Genomic DNA, 21,219 nt, shown 5'->3' with positions numbered 1-21,219 from the left:
TATTTATTTGTGACTTAAGTATTCAGAGCAGGGAGGATGGGTATAGAAATTTTGTAGGTTTTTAAAGCTGAAACTTGGTGTTAAATCCAAAGACTCCATAGACAGTTTTGTGGTTTACTTCCTGTTTAATTAAATAAGCATTTTTAGATATTGATTGTATTTCTAATTTCAGAATTCACAGCGTCTTCCAGATAAATATCGCAGTCACAGCCTTTTTGGCACTGGCAAGGATCAAACAGAGAATTGGTGGAAGGCCTTGTCTCATCACCTCATGAATGAGGGATTCTTGGTAGAGTCTCCTGGGCGTAGCAAATTTGTAAAAATTTGCCAACTTACAAAAAAGGTATGCGATGTAGAAGTCTACCTGTTCGATGCAATTTTTCTCACTGTGCATTAAAAGCTTCTTCTTGCGTTCAATAGGGTAGAAATTGGCTTTATAAAGCCAATACAGGATCTCCTCCGAGACTTATCCTTCAAGCTAATGAAGAGTTGTGTCCAAGAAAGTTTCTTCTACCAAGGTTCATTTTTCTGTTTTCTTTTTTTGTTGTAACTTCTGGGTTTTTTGTTGTTTAAATTATTCAAATTATATTCAATTTACAGGTACCACAAGGTAAAATGGGTAAAGATACTGTTTTTGCATATCTTTTTTAGTCAGTTTGGGATATAGGTCAGTGGGAGAAAGATAAATTATAGAACACTTTTCTTGGTCGACAGAAAATAGCTGATTATAGTATTTAGAAAGCTGCTTTCCCATTGATTAAAGAAGAAGCATTGAGATCAATGTGGAAGAATCTATATACTATATTTTCTTTTTATATGTAGAAGGTGGGAAGGAAATACACTTGTTACCTGCTTTTTATACCTTTACATGCTATCAATCATTTATTAGTTTTTTAATAAATTGAGATATGATTGATATAGCATTGTGTAAGTATGAGGTGTACGACACGTTGGTTGATATATTTATAGGTTGCAATAAGATGATTACTACAGTAGCTTTCGCTAACACCTTTATAAGGTCACATAATTATTCTTTTTTTGTGTTGAGAACAATTAAGATCTAGTGTTAGCAACTTTGAAGTTATAATACAGTATTGTTGACTATAATTATTATGTTGTGCATACATATAATCAGGTTTTCTTTTAAACTTAAAGTTTAAAGGGCTTTGAAAGCTCTTTCAGAGCTTTTTCTGAAAAACAAACATTTTAAAAATCATCAGTTCTAAGAGTAATATAATTACATCTGCCTTCCTAAGAGTGGAGGTATGATGTATTAGATAATTACATTTTAACATTTATGATAATTTAATTTTATTATTTTTCAGTTCTAAAACTTTGTCTTCGGGCACTGGACAGCATTCCTCTAATCAAGTACCACTTGAATTAACTGCAGAGAAGGTTGGTTTTTATTGAAGAAGTGGTTCTTATTTGTTTCATTTTTTTATTGATGCAACCCTTATTTAAAAATTTTATATTTTAATTCCCTTCCAATTAAAGAGGAGCATGCCATGTATAACAAAATGTAAAATTTTGAAAGAGAAGTGATAATGACTAGAATAAAGTGTGTGGAATGTAATTTCTGGGTTAATAGAATAGGGAGAAGTATTTGACAAAGTAACTTATTTTGATTCTTTTAAGTCTATTTGATAACTCATTTGGCTTGCAGATTTTTGTTTTGTTTTGTTTTTACATATTTTGATACTTACAGTTGATAAAAAAAATGACCCTGATTCCTAAATGTTCTCATTAAAGTTACACATGTGCACGCACGCACACACACCCACACACACACACACACACACACTTTCTTGCTTTGTTTTTGGACCTTTTACAAATTAAATACTTACCTACAAGCAGATTTCAGCTAGTTAGAACACGGTTAATAGATAAAAATGCTTCTGGTGAACTTGCTCTGTTTTTTTAAAGTATGCAGAATGTAATTGAATCATTTTTGTAACTTGGGCTCTTGCTATGTCTCAAATAATTATTTTAATGATAAATTTTCTATAGATTTGGGAGGAATGGGACATTATGTTGCATTTCTAACTATTTTTAGAACCTTAGAAGTTAATAATTCTAGAGCTTATTTTCAGGTGATTTATCTGATGAATTGGTTGTCAGAGGAAAAGTTGTCATTATAGATGTTGTATCTTATTTTCTTCATATTTAAAAGCTTTTTGAAACTTCTAATTTTTTAAAATGAACCTCTCTATGTTTAAAAGCAGTTTAACTTGGCGAAGATGTATTCCTACAAAACACATGATAAAATTTCTTCTGGGACTAACATTCCTGAAAAAAGGTACGGAGTTCAAAATTTTTCTTTTCTATACTTACTTTATCAACACTATTTTTCTTTCTTTCCTAAAGAGAAAAGTCTGTGAGGTGTTGGGCCATTTCACTGGCATAAGGAAGTTAAAGTTAAAGCATAAGCCTACAATGTTATAGTTATTAGAGCAGACCTGTAAAATGATGGTACTAATACTAATTTACTGGCTAATACTTCTTGGGTATTATTGTTTGCCAAGCTCTATGCTAAGTGCTAAGCATTTTTTTTATATGTGATATCTCATTTAATTCTTACAACAACCTATGAGTTAGCTACTATTATTTATCCCCATTTTATAGTTGAAGATACCAACAGTTAAGAAGTCAACTAATTTATTCAAAAGCATACAGGTAATAGCAGAGCTGATTTTCAAATCTATATTTGTCAACCTCTAGCATCTAAACACTAATTTTATTTGTATGAAATATATATTCTCATTCCACTTTTTAAAAACAAGATTCTATGGCAACATAAAATGGTAGGTATTAAAGTTGGTAGAAAATAAAGGTAATGTACCTATTATACTTTAAATTTTAATATTTGACTTGCTGACTTAATAAAAGTGTGGAGAATGTACAGAATGACAGAAGGTCTGGAGATGGAGAATTTGAAAAACTCCCGAGGACCTATATGCAGATTAAAATAGACTATGTTTACGTACATATCAGAGGGGAGTAAATTAATGTGCTTTAACACTCACTTTCTGACGGTTTGTTTACTTAGATAATACTACTTTGGATCTGGCAGAAACATTTACCATACCACTCTCCCACCACAAACAATTTCTTTTTGTTTGGATATTACTATGTTTTATATAAAGAAAAGGTTTAAGGAGTGTACAAAACAATATATTCATTTGACATACTGAAGCATTTCTTCATTCAAATATTTACTGTGTTCTTACTAGGCATCTTCTTTGGGCCAGGTACTGTTGTAGGCACTGGGATTCAGTGGGGAATAATAGAGACACATAGTCACTGGTCCTCCCAGAGTTTCTACTCTAGCGGGATGTAAGGGAACATAAAATTACTATCCAGCGTTATAATACTTTGGAGACACATTTTTGGAAGTGACACTTGAGGTTTCAGTAGAAGTTTGTCCAGTGCAGTGCGGGAAACTTGTCTAAGCAGAGGAATGGCTCACATACTAAAACCTGAAAGCAAGAGAGGGTATGACGTGACTGAGGCAATCACTGGTATGCCAGCGATTACCTGGTAGAGGGAAACGAGAGTGGTAGCATGTAAGACTGGAGAATTAAATAGGGCCCAGGATATCCATGGTTATGTCAAGCACTTGAGTTGGGCCATAAAGGCCATTTGGAGCTAAGGAAATGTTTTAAGAAAAACAGTGACCTGAAGAACAGGGAGAATTTATGATAGAGAACAGGCATTGACAAACACTTTGTAAAGGATCAGATAGTAAATATTTTAGGCTCTGAGAGCCATGTGGTGTCTGTCTCAACTACTCAACTTTACCGTTGTAGCCTCACAGCAGCCTTGGATGCTGTGTAAACGAATGAGCGTGGCTGTATGCCAATAAAACTTTATTTATGGACACTGAAATTTGAATTTCATATAATTTCCACATGTCACAGGAATGTTCTTTTGATTTTTCTTAACCATTTAAAAATGTAAAAGACCATTTTTAGCTTTCAAGCCTTACCAGAACAAGTTCATTTGAATTTTCATTAAAATAATACATGTACATGATTTTGAAGTCAGTTGGCACCTAAAGGCATACAACGAAGTTCACACCCTTGCCAGACCTGCTTTGTTCTGTTCTATAGAAGCAATCACCCTCAAATCTTCTGCCTGATTTCTCTGGTATTTGACACCATATTTCTAAGTGACATGCTTAGGTTACTATTTTTTGACTTACCAGTTTTAGAAATTTTCTGTTGACATCCTATAATGGTAGGTTAGGGCTTATGTCCCATATCCCCTTCCCTCCTTTCCCCTCCTTTGATTCCGCCCTACCCCCCCAACATAATTACATTTCAAATTTTGGTCATATTAATAATTTGTTTTTACATTACTATATCTACTCAAATATTATATACTACTAAGCCGAAGTATGTTATGATGGCCACTATCACCTTAATTTTCCTTGATGTTACTGCCTTTTTTTGTTTTCTTTGCTTGTGTTTTAGTGTTCCTATTATTACTTTTTCTTTTCTCCTATTTTCAATCTCTTTTTGTTCATTTATTCTCTTGAGTTCCTTGACTATATTGTCTCCCATCTAATGAAAATTTAATTTTCGTTATCAAATTTTTAGTTTCTATGAACTATTTCTTGTTCTCTTTCTTCTTTAATATATAGCAATCTTTTCTTGTTTAATGGATATGGTACCTCCACTTATCTCTTTGATGATATTGAGCTTTTCTTCTTTGTATTTGTAATAGCATTCATAGGCAAAACATTTTTTATTAAACATTTCCACGTGTATTTCTGCTTCCGGGACACGTTAGCCAGGATTTTGCCAGTATATATGATAATAAAATTATTACTTGTGAAATAATTTAATATGCTTTTTATAAATAGTACATTAGTATAAAGATTTCCATAAATGCTAAGATAAAGGTTAATATAATTATATTATTTACAACAAATTTGTAATTGTCTTGTAATTCTTTGAACTAGAGTTATCTTTCTTTGGGTTCAAATCTATTTAATTTTAGTGATAGGATTTGATAACTGTGAAAATGAAATCTTACATTACTCTGTAGATTTCAAATTGTTGCAACAGAAATTTATAAACAATTCTTAAATATCAAACATGTTCTCCCCTTCCCTCCACCCAAAAAGAAGGAATTTATTTAAATTTAGCATCTTTTATATAGACTATTTTATACCATCTCATTTTTATAACTTTTTATCTTTATAATTAATCAATGAGAAATGCTCCTTGTAGAAATTGGTTTTCTATCTAGTTTGCTGCCTAGCACCTTTCATACCAAGTTGTTAGCTAATTAGGTGTTTTTATCCTTTTTAGGAGTCAAAAGCAAAATTATTCCTTTTGGCTTATTTTTGTTTGTTTGATTTTAAAGAACATTGTGAATAATTTGATTAATCCCATGCTAATGTTACTTACAAACCAAAAATTAATGATATCACAGCAAAGAATCTTAGATTGTAACCCTCTTGGCTAAAAAAAAAATGTTATCTATATCTATAAATAAGGAGTATTTCCTTCGAAGCATTTGGTTGAGGAGGAGGACAGGGCAAATGCAGTTCTTAAGTACACTAATTTTGGGATGAACTTGAATTACGTTTTAACTTGACCGTGATAATGAATGTATTTGATCTAAAATATTTAAAATCTAAACTGTCATATGAGTAACAATTGCCTTATTGGTGTTGGGAAGAATAATGTTAGCATAGACTTGGAAACATATTCTCATTTTGGGGTGAAATAAAAAGTGAACGTGGAGAAAGAAAAGCTTTTATTATTTGTTTTCTTTTAAATTTTTTAGCATCATGGTGCAGTCACCAGGAAAATCTTACACGTCCGCAGAACCTGCTATTTCTGCTCAAGAGCAGGAGACTCGGGTACGGCTTCTAAAAGGCAGTTAGTTTTTGAGAATTTAGTTATGATTCTGTGCATGCTTAAAACTCTGTTGCCAGTATTTTAAAAATTGTTCTTTAGTTAAGAGTCTGATACAGAGTTCAGTTGATTTTTCATCCTAAGGGAAAATATATCTAAAGCTCTAAAAATAAAGGACTGGGTTTGTCTAAGTACATCTTAAAAAACGTTGAGTTGTTTTTTTGTTCTTTGTTCAGACTGTGTTATACAGCAAATTGGTAGAAGCTAGGCAGAAACATGCCAATAAAGTGAATGTTCCTCCAGCTGTTCTGGCAACAAATAAAATTCTTCTGGATATGGCCAAAATGAGGTAAACTATCTATTTGTTTATGTTCTAACTTAATTTTCTTCTAATGTAATAGATTTGTAAAACATACCTTAAGTGATAATGACTATGGCTCCAACTGTCAAATCTGTTGAATATGACATCTGTCACATCTGTTGTTGACTCCCAAATCTCCCATGCTGCTGCCAATATCTTCACTGAGCTTTAGTTCCCTGCTCCTGTGTGAGTGAAAACCAGCTGTTTTCAGCCATCAGATCCAGTACATAAAAAAAAAATCACAGTTGTTACCCAGCAACCCCCCAGATGTACATTTCATGCAAATACCAAAACTCTTCTTTCTGAATTCCTTGTTTTTGTTAGTCATACCATGTCATTCCTAATAACGCATATTTAAAACCTCTGATGTTATTTTCACTCCTCTAACATATATCACAGTCTTCCTTTTATTTAAATAGTTTTTAGACTTTTATTTAAATGTTTTTTTGTTGGTGTCTGTCTGTGCCTTCTTCCCTCTTTTTAGGAGCACCGTGTTAGTTCAGACCCCGACCCTTGGACTATTGCAAAAGCCTTTTAACTAGTTACTCTTAGTGTCTCTCTCTCTCTCTGTCTGTCTGTCTGTCTCTGTCTCTCTGTCTCTCTGTCTCTCTCTCTCTCTGTCTGTCTCTCTCTGTCTCTCTGTCTCTCTCTGTCTGTCTCTCTGTCTCTCTCTCTTTCTCTCCCCCCTGATATACGAGTACCAAATTAATCTTTCTTTATCATGTACCTCTGCTTAACTAGTTTCCCATTATCTTAATTTCTTTAGCTTACAATTCAAGGCCCTCTATTTTTGGACTTAAACCTACTTTCCATCTAAGTCATAGAATTTTAAATGGTTTGTCTTTCTTAGGTTTCTTACTATTTGTTGAAGACCCGTTTTCAACTTCCATGTACTTATTTACAATGTTCCTTCTGCTTTGTAGTTTCCTTGATTCCCCAAAACTCCTGTTAGGAAATTCTTCAAGACCTGGCTTTATTATTATTTTCTCCATGAAGTCTTCCATGTTCTTATCAGCAAAGTAATTCCTCTATTTGGAATTCATAAAGGACTTTTAAATATAAATTTTGGAGATGTTTCTATGGCACTTATCACACAGTGCTTTATTTTTGTTATTGACATACATGTGTTATATCTTCTAGATTTTAAACTCTGTGAATAATGATAATACTCATACGTTCCCCATCCTTTTGTGTCTTCCAAAGCACCTAATAGAATGCCTAATAAACACTATGTGGGCAATAAATATTTAGCAGAAATTGTTTGCAGAGCATATAGTTGCTTGATAATTTTATTTGTCTTTTATACTTCTTTAAAAAATTGTCACTAAATATCTTCCAGAGATGTTTCATTATTGTAGAATTTTCTAATAATATTACATAGTGCTTATTATCTCATAACAATTATTTCATTAAAAATAAATATTCAGACCATACTTTAATATTCAGTGAGGATTTTTAAAGAAAAAGGGGTAATCATTACATTGGCAGATTTTTAAGAACGAAGACATCAGACGTTCTCTTGGGTGTTGGACATAATAAATATTGAGTTAAAAGACTGAAGTATTTAGGTTTATTGTTATAGATAAACACTTTATATATATTGAATGAAATTTTCTTCTGAGTTTCTTAGTTATCCTCAGTTAGCACCTCATAGATTTTCTTTTTTTTTTAATTAAAATTTATTGGGGTGACAATGGTCAAAAAAACTACATAGGTTTCAATGCTATATATACATTGTGTATGCTATATATACACACAATGTTGTATATAGCATTGTGTGTTCACCACCCAGAGTCAGTTCTCCTTCCATCACCATTTATTTGACCCCCTTTACCCTCTTCTATCATCCCCACTAGTTTTTCTTTTCATATCTATAAAAATCATAATAATGATAAGATCAGTAATAGAATAGAACATTAGCCTATATCTTTATGATAATGATCTGTTTACTAGTTGGTACTGTGTTTTTGTGGTGTTGGTGTTGGTGTTTTTATTCACTAATGGCTAAAACAGCTAATCTTTAAATGGTGGAAAGCAAAGAAAGCATTCATTATAAAATGCTGTTACTTGTATTATGCATTGTTGTTGGTTGTTGAAAAAATTACATGTTTATTGAGTGTCATTATGAAGCTAAACATCAGCTGTGTTGCTGGAGTGATAATATTTCAGTGGTTTCTTGACTTTAAAATTTTTTAAATGACAGACCTACTACCGTTGAAAATGTGAAAAGGATCGATGGTGTTTCTGAAGGCAAAGCTACTATGTTGGCCCCTCTGCTGGAAGTCATCAAACATTTCTGTCAAATAAATAGTGTTCAGGTAAAATACTGTGGTTTGTGGAGATATGAGAGGAAAAAAATTGTTGACAATTTCAAAAACACCCTTCAAAAGCAACATTTTCTCCCTGTATTTTCATTTCTGCACTGGGTACTTAGAAAATGAATTCAGATTGTTTCTACAGTAAATCAATTATAAGAATATGCTAGTTACCTAGTTTTTTTAATCATCAGTTAATTTTATTAAAAAAGATCATTCACATTACAGGCAAAATCCTTGTAAAATTGAGAATATCTGTAATATCAGGTATATATATTCTTTATTAAATTTATTGGGGTGACATTGGTTAATAAAATTATATAGGTTTCAAGTGTACAATTCTATAATACATCATCTATATATTGCATTGTGTGTTCACTACCCTGAGTCAAATCTTCTTCTGTCACCATATATTTGAACTCCTTTACCCTTTTCTACCTTCCCACTCCCTAGTTACTTAATTTTTAAAAATAGTTTTATATTTTTCAATTACAGTTGACATACAATATTATATTAGTTTCAGGTGTACAATATAGTGATTAGAAATTTATATTTAATAAAAAAATGTTTTTGAAAGAAATGTATATAACTTATATAGTGATCACCCCAGTAAATTAAATACCCATCTGACACCATACATAGTTATTACAGTACTATTGATTATATTCCTTATGCTAAACTACATCCTTATAACTATTTTGTAACAACCAATTTGTACTTCTTAATTCCTTTACCTTTTTCACACAACCCCCTACCCTACTTCCATCTGGCAACCATCAATATGTTCTCTGGATCTATGAGTTTGTTTCTGTTTTGTTTGTTTGTTTATTTTGTTCTTTAGATTCCACATATAAATGAAATCATATGGCATTTGTCTTTCTTTGTCTGACTTACTCCAGTCAGCACAATCTCCTCTAGGTCCATCTATGTTGTTGCACGTGACAAAATTTCAGTCATTTTTATGGCTGAGTAACATTCATTATATATATGTACCATGTCGTCTTTATCCATTCACCATTGATGGACACCCAGGTTGCCTCAGTATCTTGGCTGTTGTAAACAGTGCTTCAGTGAACATATGGATGCACTTGTCTCTTCGAAGTAGTGTTTTGGGTTTCTTCTGATAAATACCCAGAAGTGGGTGGAATTACTGAGTCCTTCTTTGTCTCTTGTTTTAAAGTCTTTGTTTTAAAGCCTTTGTTTTAAAGTCTATTTTATTGGGTATAAGTATTGCTACCCAAGCTTTTTTTGTTGTTTTGTTTCCATTTTCATGAAATACCTTTTTCCATCCCTTTACTTTCAGTCTCTGTGTAACTTTTGATCAGAAATTGGTATTTTGCTGACAGCATATGTAAGGGTCTTGTTTTCTTATCCATTCAGCTACTCTGTGTATTTTGATTGGAGCATTTAATTCATTTACATTGAAAGTAATGTTGATAGATATGGAGTTATTGCCATTTTTTTATTCATATTTTTGATAAATTTTTTCTTCTCAAAGAAGTCCCTTTAACATTTCTTGTAGTGCTGGTTGGGGGTGATGAAATCTGGGAAGCTCTTTATCCCTTCTTCAATTCTAAGTGATATCTTTGCTGGGTAGAGTATTCTTGGTTGTAGGTCCTTTCTTTCAATCACTTTGAATATTTTCTGCCAATTCCTTCTGGCCTGCAAAGTTTCTGTTGAGAAATCAGCTGACATCTAATGAGAGCTCCCTTGTAGGTAACTAACTGCTTTTCTCTTGCTGCTTCTAAGATTCTTTCTTTGTCTTTAACCTTTGGCGTTTTAATTATGTTGTGTCTTGATGTGGGCCTCTTTGGGTTCATCTTTTTTTGGGACTCTTTGTGCTTCCTGGGCTCGTATGTCTCTTTTCTTCACCAGGTTAGGGAAGTTTTCTGCCATTATTTCTTCAAATATGTTTTCAATTCCTTACTTGCTCTCTTCTTCTGGTACCCCGTGATGCAAATGTTGGTACGCTTGATGTTGTTGCTGAGGCCCCTTAAACTTTCCTCATTTTTTGGATTCAGTTCTGTTTTTGCTGTTCTGATTGGATGTTTTCTGATACCTTATGTTCCAAATTGCTAATTTGAACCTCTGCTTCACCTAATCTGTTGATTCCCTCTAATATATTCTTTATTTCAGTTATTGTATTCTTCATTTCTCACTGGTTCTGTTTTACGTTTTCTATCTCCATTATTCAGGTTTTCTATCTCTCTGTTAAAGTTATCACTGAGATCATTGAGCGTCCTTATAACCATCTGGTAGATTGTCTCCATTTTGTTTAGTTCTTTTTCTCCATTTTGTTTAGTTCTTTTTCTCCATTTTGTTTAGTTCATTTTCTGGAGCTTTGTTCTATTCTGCCATTTGGGACATGTTTCTTTGTCTCCCCATTTTGGCTGCCCCCCTGTGTTTGTTTCTGTGTGTTAGGTAGAGTTGCTATTTCTCCCAGTCTTAGTAGCATGGTCTTATGTAGTAGGTGGCACAATCTCCATGGTCACCTTAGGTGGATACTCTAGGTGTGTCCCTTGTGTGAGTTGTGTTTGGCCTCCTCTTGTAGTTGAGCCTTGGTTGCTGTTTGCATGTCAATGGGAGGGACTGATTGGTTGTGAGGACAGACCGTGACTTTAGTGGAGGAACTATGGTGCAGAGGCTGACCCTGTGTAGCAGGATTTGCTTTAGCAGAGTTCTGGTGCCTGCACAGTCTGCCCTTTGGGTATGTTATCTGTGGAGGTGACCTGTTGGTACTCCAGCTTAATCCAATTCTGGCCACCAGGCATGCTGGCCCTGGGGCCTCCTTTGCAACTGAGATATCCCTCCCGATTTTTAACCTTCACATGTGGGTGTGGGACCAGCCCATTTTGTGTCTCTGCCCCTCCTACCAGTCTTGCTTTGGTTTCTTTTGTATGTCTTTAGATATAGGACTTCTGTTCAGCTAGACTTCAGGCAATTCTGAATGATGGTGGTTCTGTAGTTTAGCTGTAATTTTGATGTAGTCTTGAGAGGATGCAAGTCTGGCATTTACCTACTCTGCCGTCTTGACTGGAACTAGACTCAGTGATCTTGGGTAGGCTCATTTGAGCAGCTATAAGTCAACGGGGAGCTTTGTTTTTTTGGCTGGAAATGGGTGGGCCACCTTAGCTGAGTCTGCTTAGCTCTATATGCCTCTTACCCTTCTCCTGTGATGGACGAGAGCAAGAGGAATCATGCAAGGGCTCTTGAAGCCTAGTCTCAAAACCAGGACATTGTTACTTCTGTCATATCTCCCTCGTTACCTTATCTTAAAGATAATACTAAGGTAGTTGTCCAAGTTACTCATGTGTTTGTATTTTGTTGGGAGGTTTTGTTTTTAAATTTGAATAAGTACTATGTATTAGGTTGATAAATTACTTTCAAATGGAGATAGAAATTAAAAAGCTGCAAAGTAATCCTAGCTATAGTTGGTAAGGAGCCCAGCCACTTTGTTTTTCTCATTTTTGTTATATACCCTAATTACTCTCCCCTTCCAGGCATGCTGTCTTTTGATATTAACTAGATTTCATGGTATTATCTTCAGTCTTCATATTGTTTTCTTTGTATCTTTTTATTTTCCTTGCTGTGCTATATATGATCATTTATTTCCATAGGATTGTTTGGGTTTCTTTAAACTCCACATGCAGACTCCACTATGCCTCAGCACAGAAGGTGATTGAGTCCCACTTTAGAACTCATTCTCTAACTCGGACTATAACACTTCTGCTTTTGTATGTAACATTTCCCTCTTTTGATACAGAATATATTTGGCAACTTTAAATTTTGTTTTCATACTCTCACTCAAGCCCTCATGTGAAAATTCCTCATGTTTCATATTGGATATTTTGAAAATGAAGTTATAATTTTTTAACAATATGATAAAGAATATCATACTTATCAGTGGTAATTGAATTAAGTTTTCTCTCTTCGAATACTTAATGATAGGATCTGCTTTCATGAATCAGTGGTATTATTTAATAATAAAAGAATTATCCCTCCCAACAGAGAAAATTGAAGTAGGGGAAAAGATCAATGCTCTAAAGGATAGGTATGAAACTTTTTTGAACTTTCTGGTTAGAGAAAATGACTGCTAATTTCTGTGGTTAGGAATTATGCCTGCACTAGTCTGCAAATTGAAACCAATTATTAAAGAAATAAATTAATAAACTGTAATGTATATTAAGCAGCTTTGTTATTCACCACTTTCATTAAACTTTTACTAAACTTACTTAAAATTTTGAAGTAAAACTTAGATACTGCCATAATACAAATCCAAAGTTATAAATATGAAGATGTGGATATTAAAGATTTAGGAAAAATGTTAACATTATTTTATAGAAAGACATTTTATGAGAATTATAAAATTTTTAAAATGTTTACCCCCTTTGAAGATGAATTCATAGTTGGTAGCTACTATAAAAAGCTTAAAAAGAGATAGATAACTATTTTTTTTAACTACACATAAAAAATAGATTGAAACAGCGTACTGTAGTCATAATAAAACCTATAACAAACTAATTTAAAAAATTAAAATTCTAGTCCTTTGATGAATAATATTGCTATCCTTTTGATAAGGTTGTTAAATCATTGTGGTCCATTATGTATACCCACATGAAGAAGAATATGAGCTTTTCTTGGGAAAGAAATTTATTTTTTATATTCATCTATAATTCAGGAATTTTAATGAAAAATTATATTAGTTGAGTATTGGTTTACTGCATGGTGAAAAATAGAAATGTTTACTTTTTCTATGTTATGTATCACATGGCTAATTTCAGAATTTGAATGATCTGATCCAAGGCAAAAAACCTTTTTGGCATTTCCGTTTGCATATGGAACAATATCAGCATTATACTATGACATTAACATGAAAGATAATTACAATTGAATAACCCTAGGGGTAGGAATTTGGTGTTCTGAGCATATAATACACCTAAATAAAACATAGCCAGGTGTTACATATTTCTGTTTTTATTTTGAAGCTTCAGAATAGCTGTGTATTGCAGTTTTTATAAAACATGTGTCAAGACAGAATCCATATTTTCTGGAGAAGCCTAGCTGGTTACTCACATGGTGGCATTTGTCATGGTCTCGCTAGGGGTTCAGTCCTCATCCTTGTGATCCTAAAAGACTCATGTGTCTTGTCACAGAATAGTTGTATTTGGGGGAGTAGATTGCATTATCCTTCTCTGTGAACTTGGATTTATGTATATGTGTGTGTACATATATAAATATAAGTGTACATATTAGAATGCAAATTCAGTAATTTATAGTGAGAAATATGACTGGAGAGTTCCACTTGATCCAATCAGTGTGTTCTTCCCTATAGAAGAAGAAGATATATGGGAAGCTGGCTTATGTGAAAGTTGTTTAGTGAGTCTGGACTATCAAAGGGAAATTCCAATAGTGTCTTAATTAGTCTCAGCAGCAAAGGCAGTTTGAGGAATTCTCATGTACTACTTGCCAAAGAAACTGTAATATTCAAATCTAGTGAGCCAAGATGTCTTCTCATCTGAATAGTGGTTGACTAGGTATTGCCTACTTTTGTTGTTCTGCCTTTTCTATTTATAACCATAATTGATCACTGTCTATTCATGTAGTCTTTTATCTACATAAATGATTTGATTGTTGCTTATTAGAATCATATTCTGGCCCTACCTTCTTGAGATTATTACTCTTAATATTACTTTGCTAAGTGTTTTGGATGTTTCTAAACCCTGTAGGCACACATTTATAGACAATGTCATGATTTTATCCCATAAATCCTAAAATCTTTATGAATTTGCCAATCCGTATAATTCACAGTGGTCACATTTCCAAGACCTTGGTATAGGGGTATCCCATTGTTGTCTCCAGGTATAGATTACACTCTAATCCTGAGGAATCCGGCTAATGGAGTTTGATTTTAGGCATTCCTAGAAACTTAAGGCCAAATTTGACTATGTTAAGGTGTCAGATGGGAACACTGCATTTTGATTTACTAAAAAATGTTCTTCTTTGAAAATCTAGTTGTGCCTCGAAACAACCTGGAGACCTTAGGTCTGTGGTGTTATCTGGCTTCTCTGTTCATCAGTCTGTGGTTGTCCGCTTTTCTGAACTTCACTACAGGCTCACTTTTTGTCTAGGGTTGGAATGGACTAGTGTGGGTTGCAATATGCCAAGTTCTGTTGGATTTAATTCTTGTAATTTAATATTGGTTTTTATGTTTTGGAAGGTAAAGTTGGCATTTTGGAGGGAAACCATTCATATATCTATGTGAATCATACATCATATAATTCTATGATAAACTATCACTGGTTCTTTCCTTTTTTTTTAGACTTTAAAAAATTCCAGTATTTCTTCATTAATCTTATTTTTCAATCCTTCTGCCGTTTATTTTCTTTCAGACATCTCTTAAGCAACCATATTTAACAATTTATATAATGCTTCACATTTAGACCCATAGTGTATATGTATCCTTTTAAACAGTATATGTGTAGTTATGATATATTTACTTACGACATACTAGCAGAACTTGTGGTTATAGTACCTAAATTTGAATATTGATTCTTCTTATTCATTTATTTAATATTAACTTCCAGGGGATTAGGAGCCTTATTTAGAGGCAGAATGATCCACATTATAGTTCATTTTTATTTCCTCTTATTTGCTGAAGGCAAGACTAAGAATTTCTATTTCTATAACCATGTTTATTATACATATTTTATTAAAAACATATTCCCTCTAGCCTTATTTTACCTTTTTAAATCAATATGTAAAAAAAAGATCATTTTTGAGCTCATAAAAAGGAATTTTTGACTGTTCCTTAGAGGTTTTATTTGTATTATTTTTTTTCCCTAATGCCTAAAGATCATATTGATATTCCGTCTGTGATTATATTGATATTATTATTGATCTTTTGTGGTACATTTAAAATTTTGTAGACAGACCTCTTTTCAAGTACAAAGCCTCAAGAAGAACAGAAGAAAAGTCTGGTGGCAAAAAACACAGCAAACTCACTTTCACAGACTATAGCCATCACATATTTTTTATTCCAAGAAAAGAAGATGTCTTTGGTACGTATTACTTTCAAAGAGAGGGAATTTAAAAATTTATCTAAACATGTTTTATCAGCTTTTCAATATTAAAGATGTGATGGGATAAATTTCTTCAAATCCTGTCTACTTTATATTGCTTCATTTTATATTTAATTTTAGAACAGAATGTCATTTTCTTCTTCTGCTAAGCTTACCTCTGTCAATTAAGTAAAAACAGCAAATAGTTTGACCGTGATTATCTTATAGAGGTTGTATCAGAGGTACTGATAAACACATATATAGTTTAGGGATATTAGAGCACTGTATTTTAAGACTATTAAAAAAAATCAGATTAGTAGTTAAAAACTTAGTATGTTAAAAAAGGAAGATGCAGAACAGTGTGAAAAACAAACATATAAATGTGTATATGCATGCTTGTAGTCACATACCCTTGTGTATGTATACAGAAATGCATAGAATATCTCTGGAAGGATGTTGAAGAAGCTAGAAATAAGTTAGTAAAACAACAAACTTACTTTTCAGTTTTTGTCCTCTAGTACTATTGTGTTTTTTTGACTATGTCTGGTGCTCTTTGGAAAAAATCTTATTCCTGTGAAAAATGGCCATACTTAATGTTTCTTCTTTGTTCTGCCATAAATCATTAAGGCTGTTGAGTATTTTTTTAAATATACAAAGTAGAGAGTGCATCTTAGTGGAATAGAGACAGAATGAAGCTTCCAGGTAAGTTTAACTAACTTGAATTTCCTGTCCTCTCTGACATTAAATTGATTTGTAACAGGCTATGTAGTCCAAGGTCTGCTTTTCCTATTCTGGGTCTCCATCTACTAGGCCACATTACACACCTTTTATTTTGGCTAAGGTACAATATAAATAAGAATAGTTTATAGCTTGTCTTAATTACTTAATAAATGTTCTAATTAGATAGTCAAATTTCTTAAAAGTACAGAACCCATTACACAGGAAACCATTGTACTATTTTTTAAACAAATTACATGATAAATAGTAATTTAAGTTTAGTCTTTTAAATAGTAACTTAAATGTACATGTTAAATATGTGTATATATATATACACACATATATACATATATATGTGTGTATATATATATATATATATATATATATATATATATATATATCATGTTTCCCCCAAAATAAGACCTAGCCGGATAATCAGCTCTAATGCATATTTTGGAGCAAAAATTAATGTAAGACCTGGTATCATATCATATCAATCATATCATATATTAAAGACCGGGTCTTATATTATAGTAAAATAAGACTGGGTCTTATATTAATTTTTGCTCTGAAAGACACATTAGAGCTAATTGTCTGGCTAGGTCTCACTTTTGGGGAAACATGTCATATATATATATATATATATATATACATATATATATATATATATATATATATATATATATATATATATATATAATTCAACCACATATATATATGGTATAACTAAATATAGTTCCTAAGAAAATTTGGTATGGCCTCCAAATTTTCTGAGTAAAGTGTATGCTACTACTCAGCCATGATACGATGTTTCATGTATTATCTTACATATTCATGGTTAAAAATGTGAAGAGTAGTATATTTTCATTTATGTCTTTTGCTAATATTTGGTTGTATATTATTGTGTAATATCATGGTGTAATTATCTCTACCTCCCAGGAGTCTGAGAGGGTCTTGCCAGTTAACCACAAAACTAAACATGCCTAAGGACTAATTAATCAGGAGCAATAATACAATTAGTTTTAGGTAATTTGATGCCCGGTATCAAATAACCCTGATGTTATGCACACATGGTGCACACTGTCTAGTAGAAAAGAGTAGACATTTAATGAAAGTAATTTAAAACCTACCTTTGAAGGATTAAAATATTGCTTTGAATGCTCTATTCTATGAAAATATCAACATTCACATAAATACAGTCCAAATTCAGACTTTCAAGATGTGTTAAAAAGAGAGTATCATGAAATAATTTAGATCTGAGTGACTAAATTCTCTGAGCGTTTTAAAGAATGTTTTATCTAACACATATCTTAAATGGATTTGGAACTACATTTATTTAAAAAGCTACATAAATATGTAACATTGTCCTAAATTTAACACAATTCATGTTAAATTCAATACGAGGCAAATGATGACAGCCCTTGTTAAATTGTGGTTATTTTTATTTTATGAATAGATCCAATTTAAAACACCTGTTATAGTCTTCTCAAGAACCTTTTATAGAATGCATCTGGAGCCTGTGTTATCACTAAGCATTTTAGGGTTGGTCTTCTTGGAAATTCATGTAACTAAAATACCATGTTGTAAGTATATAGAATACAGGATTACAGTTCACTATATATATTTTCAAAAGGTTGTGGCAGTTTTTAGACTTACATAGAATGACTGACTACTGTCTGCCACTGATAGGTTTTTAAGGTGAAAATTGCAGAGGGATAAGAATTCATTTCTTAGCTAACGCTGTATGACTTTTACTCAATATAACAAGTAGAGCCTGTAGAGTTCTATAATATGGGTAGTTTTAAAGACGTAGTTAAAATGAAAATTTTAAATGAAGGTTTAATACATTGTTTATTTCTCAGTGAATGTTTTATTACCTAAAGGTTTTGGCCACTTGAATACTGTATAGTAGAAACTTAAAAAAAACTCACTGGTTGTTTTACTGCTACTTCTCTAGGAGAGTGTAGCTGAGAACAGGAATCTGCCTCTCGCAGAGGTTGGCATGCACTTATCCCAAGTGGTGAAAGCTGGCTACCCAGTCGATATGGAGCGAGCAGGCCTCACTCCAGAGGTTCAGAAGATTATTACGGATGTCATCCGAAACCCTCCCATCAACTCAGGTGATCACCATGACCCTGCTCTGCAGCCTTAATGACTTGAGTCATTGAACCCAAGTGAAGTAAACAAGCAGTTCATTAATATGTTTCACCTTAACAATGTCAAGCCTTTATGCTACTTTGAAACCTTTACTTTTGTAGTGCTTTTTGTTTTAGAAAAAAGCAATATTTCTTCCCATTATCATTTAGGGGAAAGTCTAAGTCAGAAATTTTTGTGTGTTTTTTTCAGCTTCAGATTACAATTTACACTCATCCTAAAGCAGTGTACTTTCATCCTTTTGTAATTTCTACCTCATCACTTGAAAAAAAACCCACAAGGTTTTTTGATATTCATTCCCCAAAATTATTGACTCCTACTTTTTCTGATTCCTTGTCATTCATTGGTTTCACTTATGTAGCCTTTCAAATTGTTATAGCCAGTGATAGCTGTCATTGTGACACTGAAGGTAGACCAAGTTCTGTAGGCCCTTGTAGAAGGGTTTCCTCTTGTCACTTTGCTGTGGAACCTCAGCCGTGCTCGTGGAGATCAAGCCCCTTTGCTTGCCCTGCAGACGTTTTTTAATATGCCTATTTTAAAATTATAATTCATTTTTTACAGAAGTAAAGATGAGGTACATTTAAAGGACTTTTACTCCTAAATGTACAAATATAAACTGGACGTGTTATATAACTCAATAAATGTGATAAATCTTTCCAGACTGTTAGGACAGCGCAGTAGACAAAGAAGAAGCCTTATCTCCAAAGCTGCAGGGCAAATAATTACATTTTTTATTACCTCAAATTCTTTCCCACTTGGGAACAGCTACATGGTTCCTCCAAAATTTGGAAATAAGGGGAATAAAATCATCATTTGAAAGCACAATTAATACTATACTGAATTGATCAGATCAAATATATTCAAGTCACCTTAACAGGCAGCCTTAATTCTAGGCAAGACTTGACTGAAGGTCTAAAGAAAGGACACTTTCATCACCTCCATTGATCACCCATGGAATCACAGGAAAAGGAGAGACACGGAGGCGAGTTTGGGCATTAGTCGTCTAAGTTAATTTCAGGGAACTGAAATTTTTCTTTTTATTATACCATACTACAATTGTATTGCCAACTATTTAGAAGAAAGAAATATGTAATTTCTAATCCTGGCCAATGAGACTTCAAGTATATTAAGGGCTTGTTGATAAGTTACGTCAAGATCTTATTTGAGGAAAACACCTTAACAATGAATTCTGCTTTTCTGTCACTTCTTGGCTTTCCGGTTATCATTTGATTTCCAGTGTGGATCTGTCTATAGGGAAAGTATGCACTAGTCTACCAATCTGGGTACTTATCTATGTCATAATTGTGAATTCATAATAGTAAATTAATAAATTAGCACTTTGTGAATTTGGTTAATGTGGGTCTATTAAGGTTAAATTAGGTCTCTAAATCTGAAATCTGAGGGTCTAATCCTGGCCTGTGATAAAATATCCAAGGTAAATTAGCTGTGAGTCATGGTTTGAGAAAGCTAGCCAGCTCTCCTGGTCGCATTCCAGTTTTCCTACTTCAGCAGCCGTTTTACTAGAAATTAAGGCGGAAGAGGAAGGAAAACACTAAATTACTTTGTAGGATTAGAACTGTGATTATATAAAACCCCTTTTTTCTCCAATGCAAAATGAAGTAGTCAGAGATTCAGAGGCCTTTTTTATTTTAATCCTCTGGAATTGTTTTTTTCCTTTTTATATGTATTGTCTCTCAGAACTCAGAGAAATGTGTCTTTGATGAGCTGTTGGATGGTAGGCAGTATTCTCTGAAAGAGTTCATGCAATTTTTTTCCTATTGACATGTTTGCTCTCATTTGGCTGCCTTCTTTAACTTCTGAAAACTGATGATGGATGGATGCTAGCCTAGTCAGTAAGAGCAAGGCTCTGGTAACAGGTGATCTGTTTCAGATCTTGGCTCTACCATTGTAGAGCTGTTACCTTGGGCAAATTACCCAATCTTGCTAAGCCTCAGTTTCCTCCTCTCCAGAACATGGAGGGATAATATTGCCTCCTTTACAGAATTGTGAGAAATAATTAGATACTGCACAGAATGTTCTGGTACTTGGTAAGTACCGTTAGTCCTCAGGATCCTCGAGTTTGCATCTGCAGATTCAACCAACCATGGGTCAAAAATATTAGGAAAAAAATTCCAGAAAATTGATCTCTAAACAATACAGCATAACAACTATTTACATAGCATATATATTGTATTGGGTACTATAAGTAATCTGGAGATTTAAAGTATATTTAAAGTATGTGCGTAGGTTGTATGCAAACTCTATGTCATTTTATATAAGGCACTTGAGCATAGGGTCCTGGAATTAATCCACCTCACATACCAGGAACACCTATATTTCATAAATGGCAGTGGTGGTGGTGGTGGTGGTGGCAATGATAATGAATATGATGATGATAATTGAAGAAGTAGATGGTATGATCTTCTGGCTTCAATATACCTCTTAATATGATTACTTTTATACTCTATCCTTTTTAGGAGCTAATTAAGAAAAATACGAAGTTAATAAATAAGTACACCCAAAGGGAGGTTTCAAATGTATCTTATAGAAACAAACAACTTCAGTAATTCAGGCAGGTTATAGTTATCTGTCTTCTTTTCAAGTACTGAAGAGTTCTTGGGCAAATATTCTTAAATGACATCAAATGAAGGTTCTAATTTCAATTCATTATTGGTAGGGGAAAATGGTAGAGGAAGATTTAAGATTGTATAGTTCAGCCAAGTATTGACAACATCTATTTTGTT

The 21,219-nt window shown here is 33.0% G+C and overlaps 1 protein-coding gene across 4 annotated transcripts in view; it reads left to right on the top strand.

Moving 5' to 3' along the window:
• WRN (WRN RecQ like helicase) overlaps window positions 1–21,219 on the top strand; it is a 118,105-nt gene that overhangs the window by 85,095 nt on the left and 11,791 nt on the right. For 2 of the 4 annotated variants that reach the window (XM_074329691.1, XM_074329688.1), the window contains 9 exons: window positions 173–343; window positions 421–518; window positions 1,326–1,398; window positions 2,220–2,299; window positions 5,800–5,875; window positions 6,107–6,219; window positions 8,435–8,549; window positions 15,473–15,604; window positions 18,279–18,441. In XM_074329691.1, coding sequence (XP_074185792.1) covers window positions 173–343; window positions 421–518; window positions 1,326–1,398; window positions 2,220–2,299; window positions 5,800–5,875; window positions 6,107–6,219; window positions 8,435–8,549; window positions 15,473–15,604; window positions 18,279–18,441 — 1,021 coding nt within the window. The remainder of the gene's footprint in view (window positions 1–172; window positions 344–420; window positions 519–1,325; window positions 1,399–2,219; window positions 2,300–5,799; window positions 5,876–6,106; window positions 6,220–8,434; window positions 8,550–15,472; window positions 15,605–18,278; window positions 18,442–21,219) is intronic. The other 2 variants (XM_074329690.1, XM_074329689.1) reach the window with 2 other exon arrangements.

Source organism: Rhinolophus sinicus, linkage group LG04 (genome assembly GCF_036562045.2).
Source record: "Rhinolophus sinicus isolate RSC01 linkage group LG04, ASM3656204v1, whole genome shotgun sequence".
Lineage (NCBI taxonomy): Eukaryota > Metazoa > Chordata > Mammalia > Chiroptera > Rhinolophidae > Rhinolophus > Rhinolophus sinicus.
This window is presented reverse-complemented; position numbering and strand designations above follow the sequence as displayed.